Source organism: Epinephelus fuscoguttatus, linkage group LG3 (assembly GCF_011397635.1).
Source record: "Epinephelus fuscoguttatus linkage group LG3, E.fuscoguttatus.final_Chr_v1".
Classification (NCBI taxonomy): Eukaryota; Metazoa; Chordata; class Actinopteri; order Perciformes; family Serranidae; genus Epinephelus; species Epinephelus fuscoguttatus.
The window spans coordinates 30,615,334-30,626,641 of NC_064754.1; the positions used below are offsets into that span (position 1 = coordinate 30,615,334).

The following is an 11,308-nucleotide window of genomic DNA, read 5'->3' on the forward strand; positions in this document are numbered from 1 at the left end:
ACATTCAGCCAGACCTCCAGTGCTGATGCACACTGGGTATAATTACAGCTGCAGGTCATTTAGAAATGCTTTAATCCAACAATAATTTAGTAGTAGCTGATCAAATCATGTCTTCTAAGCTGCTTTAATCAACAATTTATATCAACAGTGGATCAAATGACTTCTTGTCATGTGAAAGGAGTTGCTTGTGGTGATGAACCCACAGAGAATTATCACCTGACTCCAGTTCTCCCAGCTCCATGGAGCATTTCAGCATCTTTCAGCTCATTGTTTTGGTGTTATGGCTGGTGAAGTTGCTGAATTGTTGAGCTGTTTTCAGTCAAAAACTCTACCAACTGGTGAACAGGGTGGAGCATTCAGCAGCTGGATAGCCAGATATTTCCCTCAGGAGTCGGTGGAGACCAAACACAGAGCCAAAAAGGAGATTGAGTATTTGAATAACATCCACAAAGTAATCAGAAACACAGTCCCTGACTGGTGATGTAGTTTTTAAAAGAATGTGATAGATGGCATCTTTGTAGAACAATACAGCAGCAAACTGGTATTTGCTATGTGTCCTGGCTAAAGAATGAAGTCTGAGTTTCTCTGTTCTTTGTCGTCGTAGTCAGTTCGGCTGTGAGTGCATGTTGGTGCATGTGAGTCCCTGTGTGTTTATGCCACTGGCTAGCTCATCCCTGCTGCTCTGCACTGCGCTCTTACTGTGGTTACTCCTGATAACGCTGTTCTGACCCAAAGCGTCATGGCAGAGTGTAGGGCCCACCCTCTGGTGCCCACCAGGTTAGCACCGCTGGCCCCATCAGCACTGTTAATAGCACTGTGTATGGAGTTAGCCAGCTCAGCCACCTCCATGTTGAAAACTGGGTGCAGGCAATCTCTGAATCAGGGTCTGAATCATAGGTATACTCTGAAAATTGTATACAGCTCCTTTAACAAGTCATTAAAAACACAAAATACATCCTTAGCTGCAAACGCTCTGCAAGTGCTCTTGATGCAGGGTTTCAATTTCCTGTCCTGTTTACCACAATAATATCATGAGTTCTCTGGCAAGAGCAACACCAACTGCCCAGCTAATTCCCTCAAAAATGCATTGAAATCATGTGCATCAGAAACTTAATTTCAGGCCTTAAACAACAGCTCGTTTCTGTTTCTGTCTCCTGTAAATGCAGCTGCTTTGACTCACCAACACGCCTGCTTTATCACAGATACACATTTGGATTTTCTATAATAGTTGGACAGGTTCACCAGACTTCACTGGTGATTCTTGATGCTGGGTTCTAACATGCAGAGTACATGTTAGCAGAAGATGCTAAGAAGAGTTGTGATACCATGTGGCTTCTCATGCAGAATTTGTCCTGACCTCAGCTTCCACTACTGTGTGTTGCTCCAAATTCAGTCCGTTCAGTCCGTTGTTAGTGGAGGATGCGGTGAAGGTAGCGTTCAGGGTGGCTGGCACCCTCATGTCTCATCACACCCAGCCTCCATGACGAAGGTTTAAAGGGGTTTGGGTTCTCTGGGATGTCTTCCTCAGTCACTGCCAGAAATTCTCCCGAACGGGGTGCTATGTCGGCCTCCTCATCCTCAACAGTGTAGCCTGATAATGGCTCCTCAATCCTGAAAGACAGATGTTACTGTAGTTGACTGCACTTTTACAGGCCTACTGTACATATTACACAATGCACATTAGATCACATAGAAATTTGTGAATTCAGGTTCTGTAAATTATAATCTTTTGGCCTGAACATCAAATAAACATGTGGCTGCTCTAGGATGGTAGAATGAAAAAAAGTCACCGTTGTCTTTAATTCTCATGAAAAGGAAAAGAGGAATAGACTTTCAGCAACTGATATGAAGATGGTGCATCCCTGTTATTATCAATTTAGACGCTATAGCAACCTTTGACAAAACCTCTAAGAACTATTCAAACACAGCTGTAACTCAGCATTAAGCAGAAGCAGAGATCCTAGGTGATTTTGAAACTATAGTATCAAGACAACAAGATCAGAAGTCTACAGCCATGCTAGCGTCTGTGAGGTCGAACTCAGGCACAGCAGTGCTTAGAGCTAAGCTAATATCAGCATGCTAACATTCTCACATTTATAAAGTTAAAATTCTAACATTGAGAGGGGATAATGTTTACCTTGTTTACAATCTTTGTCGAGAGTGTTAGCATGCTAACATGTGCTAATTCGCACTAAACTCAGAAGTAACTGAAGCTAATGGGAATGTCATTCATTTATTTGTAGACATGCTGGACAAATGGAAATGTAGTTGAAAAGATACAGTAAGGGATCACCAAAATTCTTCCATAGGGGAACACAAATGTCTGCATCAAATTTCATGGCAAGCTATCCAACTGCTGAGTTATTTCAGACTGGACCAAAGTGGCGGACCACCATGTTGTTGTTTAAACTACACTTCCCTGTAGACTCATGCCACCATTTTCCTATTCAGCGGCACTTCTTTACTCCTCCGACAAATCTAATTTCATCTCAGCGAGGAATGTCGAAAGCAAAGCATGATAGTTTGTGTGTGTGTGTGTGTGATGGTATGCAGAGAGGAGGACACAGTCTTGTGAGGTCATGCTGAGTTTGTTAGGCACATGACAGTTTACATGCTGCATTTCAAGATGCAGAAGGAGTCTGGAATCAAGCTAGACAGGATCTTGAACCCCTACAAGTTCATACCTAAAATGACTATAGTAGACAGTGAGAGAACAGAGTACATGCAAATGAGATTAAGAAAACGTTTCACTCCTTTTCATTTTAACTCCTCATCTACACACCACTTTTCACATCCTGTCTTTACTTTGTGTTGGCCTCCTGCCATTTGACACAGACACTTACCTGAGATACCCTGATGTCCTGAGCCACTTGTGGTCCTTGTGTCCCTCCACTCTGATACCCGCTTTATTCCTCGCTCGGACTCGGAGCCCCACCAAGGCCTGGGCCAGCCCTGCCTCTTCCTCTCTGTCCTCCCCTTCCTCCTCCTTCCCGTCCTCTGCCCCCTCCATGTCTGCATCCATACCTCGCCACACCAGCTTCGCCCGATGTTCAGCATCTCTGTCTCCTGCTGTTCTGAACAGCCTGTGCAGCTGGTGCAGGTTGACTCCCGTAAAGATGTTGGAGCATGCAGACTTCCTGCTTCGTTGACTGGAAAGTTTCCACTGTACATGTAGGCCATCCTCGGGGGAGGTGGATGCTGGGGCCTCTGCCATGTTGCGTGGATGGAGAGCTTTCAGGACAGGAGGACAGTATCAAGGGGGAAGGTGCCTGATAGGGAGGTAAGCTGAAGGGGAGAAAGGAGGGAGACACCAAACTGGTCAACTAATGAGATCACAGCCACAAGCAAAGCTCAAAGCTTCAGCCAGCAGACACAATTCCATGCCATGGCTGCAGCCCAAACACCTAGTTACCTTTCCTGTCTGATAAAGTCTTAACAGACAGGAAATAGGTGTCTGATAAAGTCTTATCAGTCAGGCGTCTAGTCAAGCGTAGTTGTTTATGACCCAAATAATTAACAAAGAAAATAGCTGACAGCTTAATCAAATTAATAATGAGATGGGTGTTTTTCCCCTCGATTTATTCTTTGGGCCATAAAGTGTCACGAAACTGTGAAAAATGTCCATCACAATTTTCCAAATCCCAAGTTGGACAGTTAAAACCCCCAAAAATTTAATCTGATATCATAATTGCACTGAAGAAGCTGAAAGTAGTAGATATGTGGAATTTTTTTTTGCTTTTTGGAGATAGTGTTTTTTTGTTTTTTTTTACCTGAATGCTACTGATATGGAAAAAGGGATGGAAGCCATATTGTTACTCTGTGGCATACACCTATTCCTATACACACAGGCTAGCTATAGAATAAATAAATATTAAATGCTATAAGTTAACCTTTTGTCTCATGTGTTTTAATTGGTATTATTCAGTTATCATGACATATTGAAATAGCCAGTAGCACCAACTCTTCCTTATGTAATGCTCCATTAATAATTAATAATTAACTTACTTCCATATAGTACCCTGGCTTAATTTGGTTACAGCTGTCTGCTATGGCAAGACAAATACATTATAAATTGTTTGCACTAAAGGAAAAACATCTATATTATTTTAAACACTGGCAGAATGAAGTATAATTAGAGTGCTTACCTTCTGCGTTGCAGTTTGAATGATGTGCTAATGAAACAAAGAGTAAACATGCATCACCGGCAGGCAGACAGTCTGATTACTCAGTCAGCATCCAGACTACAACCTTCACACTAATGCCGAGCCGACCCACTTCCGACCTGCGCGTCAGTGGCGCGCGGAGCTGCGGGGGGAACGTAAAGGGAATAATCAAAGAGTAATCCATTAATGACGTCAGTGCCGAGGAGCATGCTCACCTTAAAAACAAGAGGCAGTCTGACAAGAAAGAGGAAAAACAAACCGACAGGAGTCATTGAGTCCAAGACACAATTAAGGCATTAAAAGATCCTGCGATTTCAAACACTACACTGAGAGCAGTATAGTGGTTCAGACAGCCTCCAGACAAACTGTGGGACACACAAACAGAGATGTAGGGAAGTCAAAGTAAACAGAATGTCCACATAGTGTTTTGTATTTAACATGCTGCAATGTAACTAAAGCCTAACTCAAACTACCAACTTTCTGTCAATAATAAAATGGAGGAGTAAAAAAAGAGTAAAGTAGGCTACTTAAGAACTGCACTTATGTAGACTGTATTACTATCCTCATATGAGCACATCACATTTTGGGTTTACTTTATCCTTATGCTTAATTCTACTTAATCCGGACCTGTTGTCTTCGTTCATGGACACTTCTTTGTCCTAACTAGTGGTAGTAAGAACACAATACACTAATCCATGTAAAAACAAGATGGCAGCCATCTCTGCCAAATCAGTCTGCAGCTGATTCTGACACAAAAGTGGGCAAGGTCCAAAACCTGATCACATTTTATGAGTGAAACTTATTTATTTATGATTAATAATGTTTATAGTTTGATATGGCAACAAATTTGACCAATTTTAGCAACAGTTACAAACTCAGACACCGTTAATTGGGAAGTACTCGAGTGGGGACATTGGGACTTGATTATCGTTGACTATGTTTTTTATTTATACTTATTGGGTCCTACTGATCCCTAACAGCTAGGACAAATTTAAAATGCTTACCAAACAAAAGTCCAGGTCTCAAGAGGATATGTATTAAGTTATTTCCAACACTGGTAATTAGTCTTTCTGCAGTGATAGTTTTATTAGATCAGGTAAATGGTGCACTTGACATTATATCAATGGTTGATTGATTAATTAACTTTTTTTTATCAATCATTCAGCCAATCACTCAATCGTTTGTCACGTGGAATTATACAAGGTAAAACTCCAAAGAAATGTGATCCCAGCTACTTTAACTCGTGCACTGTAGTTTAGTCCCTTTGTTGCATCTTCTTAACATCACTGGCTGCTGCTTCATTATTACTTATGTTTTTGGGTATCATGGTTTCTGGCTGTGGAATGTTTTAACTGTCCACATGTCCTGACCTTAACAAAATGGCTGCATGGTCACTTCTCTCAAATATGGGCAGCACCGCACTGCAGCCTCCTTTGAACAATGTATAGCAGTGATCCACAGCAGGACCGGGACAGCACCTCACATTCCCACTGACACACCAGTCCTTATTCACCCTGTGGGCACATATTTGAACATACACAATAAAAATGTACCCAGTACAAACCTGTAGTGCACACTAACACTCTAAGTGGTTATAAATGAGATTAATGGAGTGAAACTGTTAAAGTATTACAAGTCTCATTATGAGTGCTCCAGTTAACCTTTAGGTCCAATGCTGATATGGTTGAACTAGTTGCCTGTTGCCTGTATTGCATCATATCTCATGGTGACAGCTTTTAGATCTCTGTTTAACTCAAAAAGCCTATCTCCTCTGAGCTGTTGATGTAAGTACATGGTGAATAGATTAAATTAAGCATGACTGGATCCTTTTGTATAACGATGAACCACCAGGGGGCGCCATTTTCCTACCAATTTTTGAAATAGATCTATTCAGACTCCAGACTGTACACCAAACATAGTTTCTAAATTTACACCGCAAATGCTGGATTAAAATGTGAGTTAGATATAAAATAACAGAGACAGGGTCTGTTGTATTTGTATTCATTTGATATCAATTGTAAAAATTAACAGGTTTGAAAAGACTCATAGTTTTGATCAAATCCATTTGGGGCTCTCTCAACACTCTTAAAGCTGTGACACAGGACAGTCCATGACATGTGAGGAGCTTTATTGATGCACTATAACAACACAGTGTTATTTTTAATTCTATCTAACCTTTATTTAACCAGAAAAACCTCTCGAGATTAAAAATCTCTTTTTCAAGTGTCCTTGTCAAGACATGAAGCAACCTAAGTTACAGACAGACAACATAGAACAAAAATACAGAATAAAAATGTAGAGCTCTAAAACAAGCAATATAAAACATAAAAAAGGTTACTACAAAGGAAAGCCAAAAACTATGTTAATATATATTAGAAATGAACCATGACAACACAAAAAACAGCAACTACACATGATTACATAGACCAGCTAAGACGCGCTGTGACAGTGGCATATAGTACATTGTGTATGCCGAGAGGAACCACTGAGTGCAGATAAATGCTCGCTTGCCAAACTCTGTACGTACCCTCAGTACAGACAATGACAACATGTTCTGTGAACAGAGAGCATAGCCATTTTCAATTTTTTGTTTAATGTACACATATAAGTATGCTGGAAGTAGACCAAGAACAGCTATGCAGTCTATGAAACTGTAAGGAGAGCCAGCCAACCCGAGCGTACAGGATACAGTGATGAGTTTGTGGCTTACAGTTGGTAATAAATCTCAGTGCACCATGGTACACTGAGTCCAGAGCATACAAACACTGGGTGGGTGCATTCATATATAATACATCCCCATAATCATGTTGCTTCTGTAGATATTACTAGGTGACTTCTGTGTGGAAATAACTGCCTCTCTGCCCTTTCAGCTACAGACGAGCATCCCATTGTCTATAAGGGTTACAATTATTGCCAGCCAATGCTTTAAAATATATAAAAACACAAAAATACTAAAAATAAAATAAAATGAAATAACCCAGGGTGGGGGAGCCCTTCTGTGTGGAGTTTCCTTATTTTCCCTGTATGCGCTTGGGTTTTCTCTGGGTACTCCGGCTTCCTCCCACAGTCCAAAGACATACAATGATATAATGAACACCAAGTTTATTTTGGTATCAGATTATCTTATTTTGAAAATTCACATGGCTGTCTTAAACTCCTGTAGAAAAGTTGACATTTTTTTTGGGATAGGTTCCAGCTCAACCATGACCCTCAAGAGGATAAATGGTTATGGAAAATGTATGAATGAATGAATGAATGAATGAAAATGAAATTAAATAAAATTAATAATAATATTATAGATAATAATAATAATAATAATAATAATCAGCTAATAAAATAAAATACCTTTTGATGGTCAAAGAGCAATTCGACAATTATTTGAAATCTTAAATTCAAAACAATGGAAAATGAAATTCATTATTGTAAAAAGGAAGTGGCACATGACTTTCTAATCAATAAATTATTTCTGTAAATATATAAATATAATGTCGTTTAGAAACTGTTAGTAACAAGAACTATTATTGTGCTAACAAGAACTCTGACAGAACTTCAGACATTGACACTGAACTCATCACAGCTTTTTTGTTTCTTTCCTAAAGCACCTGAAGGCAACCTAATTAAACCAGATCAATTAACAGGTGTGTCATGGCTACTTTTAAACGCGCGTGGATCCTCCTCAAAGTCTTCAACTGTCATTTCTCTCCTCTCAGAAGCTGATACTGTTACTGGCCTTTGTCTTTTGAACCGGTCATGAGTGGGCTTTTTGCTGGGCTGCAGAGGGCTCGACGGGCTCTTGGCCACAGAGCAGGTGTGATGATGCAACAACGAGCAGGTCACATTCACTGCAAACCACCTAAAGATAACATTGGCATTGTGGTAAGTTTACAAATGGGTTAAGTTGTCTTGTAGCTGGATTTAGAGCTCTTAAAATGTTCTTGAAGATTTATTAATTATTAATTTTGGGGGTCATTTGGCTCTTTCCTGTAGGAATCTACGTTTGTGCTGACTGTGCTGAATATGGCCGTCCTTGGACCTCCTGGGTGGATACTTGCCCATGTAGAGGAATATAAATCCCGTGACTGATGGACGAGGCCCTGAATGCATCGTCAACACGTGTCAAAGCCACTGTGCCCGCTTATAAAAGTGCCATTTGAACCTCTTTCTGTTTTGTTAACATAATAAAATGTTTAATTTTCACTTTGGCAGTGTCTGTTGTTTTTAATTACCTGGTGCAGTTCCGCCTCTCCACCAGTAGGTGTCAGAAGCTGGCGGCGGAAGTGAAACCTCTGTGTTTGCTTACAAACAGGCTGTATGGCGACAAGGCATCCATTCCTGCCATCTGTAGGGAATTTCTTTAAATTGTAAATCATTACAGAGAGCTAAAGTGCCTTTGAATGCGCCATGAAGCCGCTGGCTGGGACCAAGAAGCGTCCGAAAGCAGCCGGAGCTGAGGCTGCTCTGTCTCTGCAAGAAGAGCTTGTTGCAGCGATACACGGAGCATTTGAAGTGGCTGTGGAGATCGCAGTTCGAGAGGTGACCAAGCTTGTAGGTCAGGCGACAGGAGACGTCTATGAAGAGATGCGACGGGAGAACGAGTCCCTCAAACAAAGACTGCAGAGAGCTGAAGCTTTGCTGGACTCTGCGCGCGTGGAGGAGGAAAGAGGTGGCAGCTCTCCTACAAAGCAACTCGTGAATGTCACTAACCGTGCAGATCAACCGCCTCATATTAAGTACAATCAAAAAAGTCCAAATCCTAAAGTGGGCGACGTCCACAGTCGTACGGGGATCAGAGGTCACAATCCTCCTGCAGGTCGCAGCCGTCCACACCAACTTCCTGAACCCCAACACACACCTGAGGAGCACAGATCAGAAGGTGACACGCAGACACAACATGTCAGTGATGCTGCTTCAGAGGAAAAAGGAGACGATGGATGTGCTGTTTCTTGTGATGCCTTGATTAAAGGTACTTAACAGTTTATGTGCAATATGACACATCTGCCTCATGGTAAACTGCACAGAAACTGCACGTTTATGAGTGCCAAATTGTAGTGACATGCAGTTGCAGCTGCATGTGTTACTGTCAGGACTGCTTAAGTGCAAACAGGTCCCTTCATTTATCTGTATATGTAGAAGGTAATATAATGGATGAGAGATACAAAATTTAAATTACACACTATGCTACAAACATCCAGCAAAAGCTTTAAAAATGGCAATCATCCATAATGAACACTTGGTTTATTTTGGTATCAAGATCATCTTATTTTGAAAATTCACATGGCTCTAAAACACCTGTGGAAGAGACTCACGCACACCATCCAACTTTGCAAAAATAATGTTTTTAAGGCTGCATCGTTTCAGTGACTAGACCTTAACGATGCAGTATTAAAATCATTATTTTTGCAACTCTGGCAGTATACAAGAGTCTTTTGTACAAGTTGTATTCTTCTCGTACCTCTCCTACGTACCTGTTTGGAAATAGATGTGCAAAGTATCCCTTTGTTTTGTGTCTAAAACACCTAAAATTCCTTTTGGTTAAAACAGCTACATTTGGGGATTACCATTGTTCTATTATATTAGGGTCACATTCTTTTGTTGATCCTTTTAAGTAATTTTTTCCATGTACACCATCTTAATAAACACAAATGGTTTGAGGACACCTATAGGAAGATCTGCCCCTGAATGTGCTTCTCATAACATTCACAGAAAATGTGCTCAATTTCTAATTCGTAAGAATCAGCACTTTACGAGACAATTTAAGGGATATTTTATTATGTTTCAGTAATTAATACAGTCTAATGTTACTGTGCTCACTCTTTGATCTTTTTTGTTCACAGAAGCCAGTGAAGAAAACTCCATTGTGTGTGTGGTGAGAGTAGAAAGCATCAACCAGCCATGTCGAGACCTGGCGGGTCAAGAACGCCACTCGCCACCACCTCCCAGTGAGGATGAAGAGTTCACTTCAAAGCAGGTTACAGTAAAGCAGGAGAGGCAAGAAGAGGAGGAAGATGATTTGGCTTGCTGCTTAGACTCAATCAAAGTGGAGGATTTTAGTCCGGAGTGTATGTCAGCGGCGCAGTCCAAAATGCTGGAGGAGTGGAAACCAGAAGTGCTGGATATTCAGAGCCAAGACTCCAGCGGTCCTCTGTCCTGCACCAGGCTGGCTCAGGGTAAGATGGAAAACAATGAGTGTCTGAAGCAAACACAAAATGTACCTTTGATAGCAAATGATTAAGTGGGGTTAACTGTTCTGATTGGCAATTTAATGGGTTATATTAATATTCAGTATCTTTATATCCTAAGTGTTCGGTGTTTCCACTCTAACACATCATTTAAACTTAATGATCTGATCAAATGTCCTTTCAAACTGTTTTTAATGTTAATAGCATTAAGGTAAAAAGGTAAAAAGTTTCCTTCATTTTAACCTTACGATGACCACTGACCTGCGCAGATCTTCCATCTCTCTCCTCAGAGTTCCCAAACATCTTCCAAATGGCAGAACCAGCTCCCGTCCCAGAAGCCCCTCCACAGGTTTATGGAGTCCATGTGCGGACCAGCCGCAGCCTCAGCCACACCTTCACCAACCACCACACCTGCAAGTATTGTGGCCAGACATTCCACCTGCCCAGCTTGCTGCGGCGGCACTACGGCCAGTGCCAGCAGAAGCTCCAGCAGTGTTATCAGCAACCCGCTGATGGAAGCAAGAGGACCAGACTGCAGCTTTACCCACCAGGCTGCAGCCCCTTCCAGTGCACGGAGTGCAACCGAGAGTTCAACCGCATGGAGAACCTTAAGACTCACCTTCGCATCCACACGGGAGAGAGGCCGTACACCTGCTCAGTGTGCTCCAAGTGTTTCCGTCACTCTGGGGCGCTAACCAGGCACTTCCGTATCCACACCGGAGAGAAGCCTTACATATGCGGACAGTGTGGGAAGTCCTTCAGGAACTGTGGGGGGCTCAAATTCCACCAGCGTTCACACAGCAAGTAGCTACAGTAGAGTTGAAAAACAGCTGATATGATGCAAAGATCAATATGTTTAAATGTATCATTTTTATGTAAAAGTTTGAAGTGGGATCATTCATACTGGCTTATCACATATCTGACACACAGTATTGATGGCCCACATACATTAATCTAACCTAAAAG

General features: G+C 41.5%; 2 protein-coding genes across 3 annotated transcripts; one reads left to right on the forward strand and one right to left on the reverse strand.

Annotated features, from left to right (window-relative positions):
- Window positions 1-63: 63 nt before the first annotated feature.
- avpi1 (arginine vasopressin induced 1) lies at window positions 64-8,531 on the reverse strand. 2 transcript variants are annotated; one of them, XM_049566692.1, is made up of 4 exons: window positions 8,390-8,531; window positions 4,146-4,305; window positions 2,844-3,285; window positions 64-1,611 (listed from the first exon to the last, which is right to left on the reverse strand). In XM_049566692.1, the coding sequence occupies exons 3-4, from the start codon at window positions 3,212-3,214 to the stop codon at window positions 1,410-1,412; spliced, it is 573 nt and encodes a 190-aa protein (XP_049422649.1). In that variant the 5' UTR covers window positions 3,215-3,285; window positions 4,146-4,305; window positions 8,390-8,531; the 3' UTR covers window positions 64-1,409. The 2 variants fall into 2 exon arrangements, with proteins under 2 accessions (XP_049422649.1, XP_049422656.1); XM_049566699.1 differs by lacking the exons at window positions 4,146-4,305; window positions 8,390-8,531 and having other exon boundaries at window positions 2,844-3,844.
- A 33-nt stretch (window positions 8,532-8,564) lies between these two features.
- si:ch211-284e13.5 (uncharacterized protein LOC793850 homolog) lies at window positions 8,565-11,308 on the forward strand. Its single transcript, XM_049566664.1, has 3 exons — window positions 8,565-9,126; window positions 9,998-10,330; window positions 10,633-11,308. The coding sequence occupies exons 1-3, from the start codon at window positions 8,565-8,567 to the stop codon at window positions 11,148-11,150; spliced, it is 1,413 nt and encodes a 470-aa protein (XP_049422621.1). The 3' UTR covers window positions 11,151-11,308.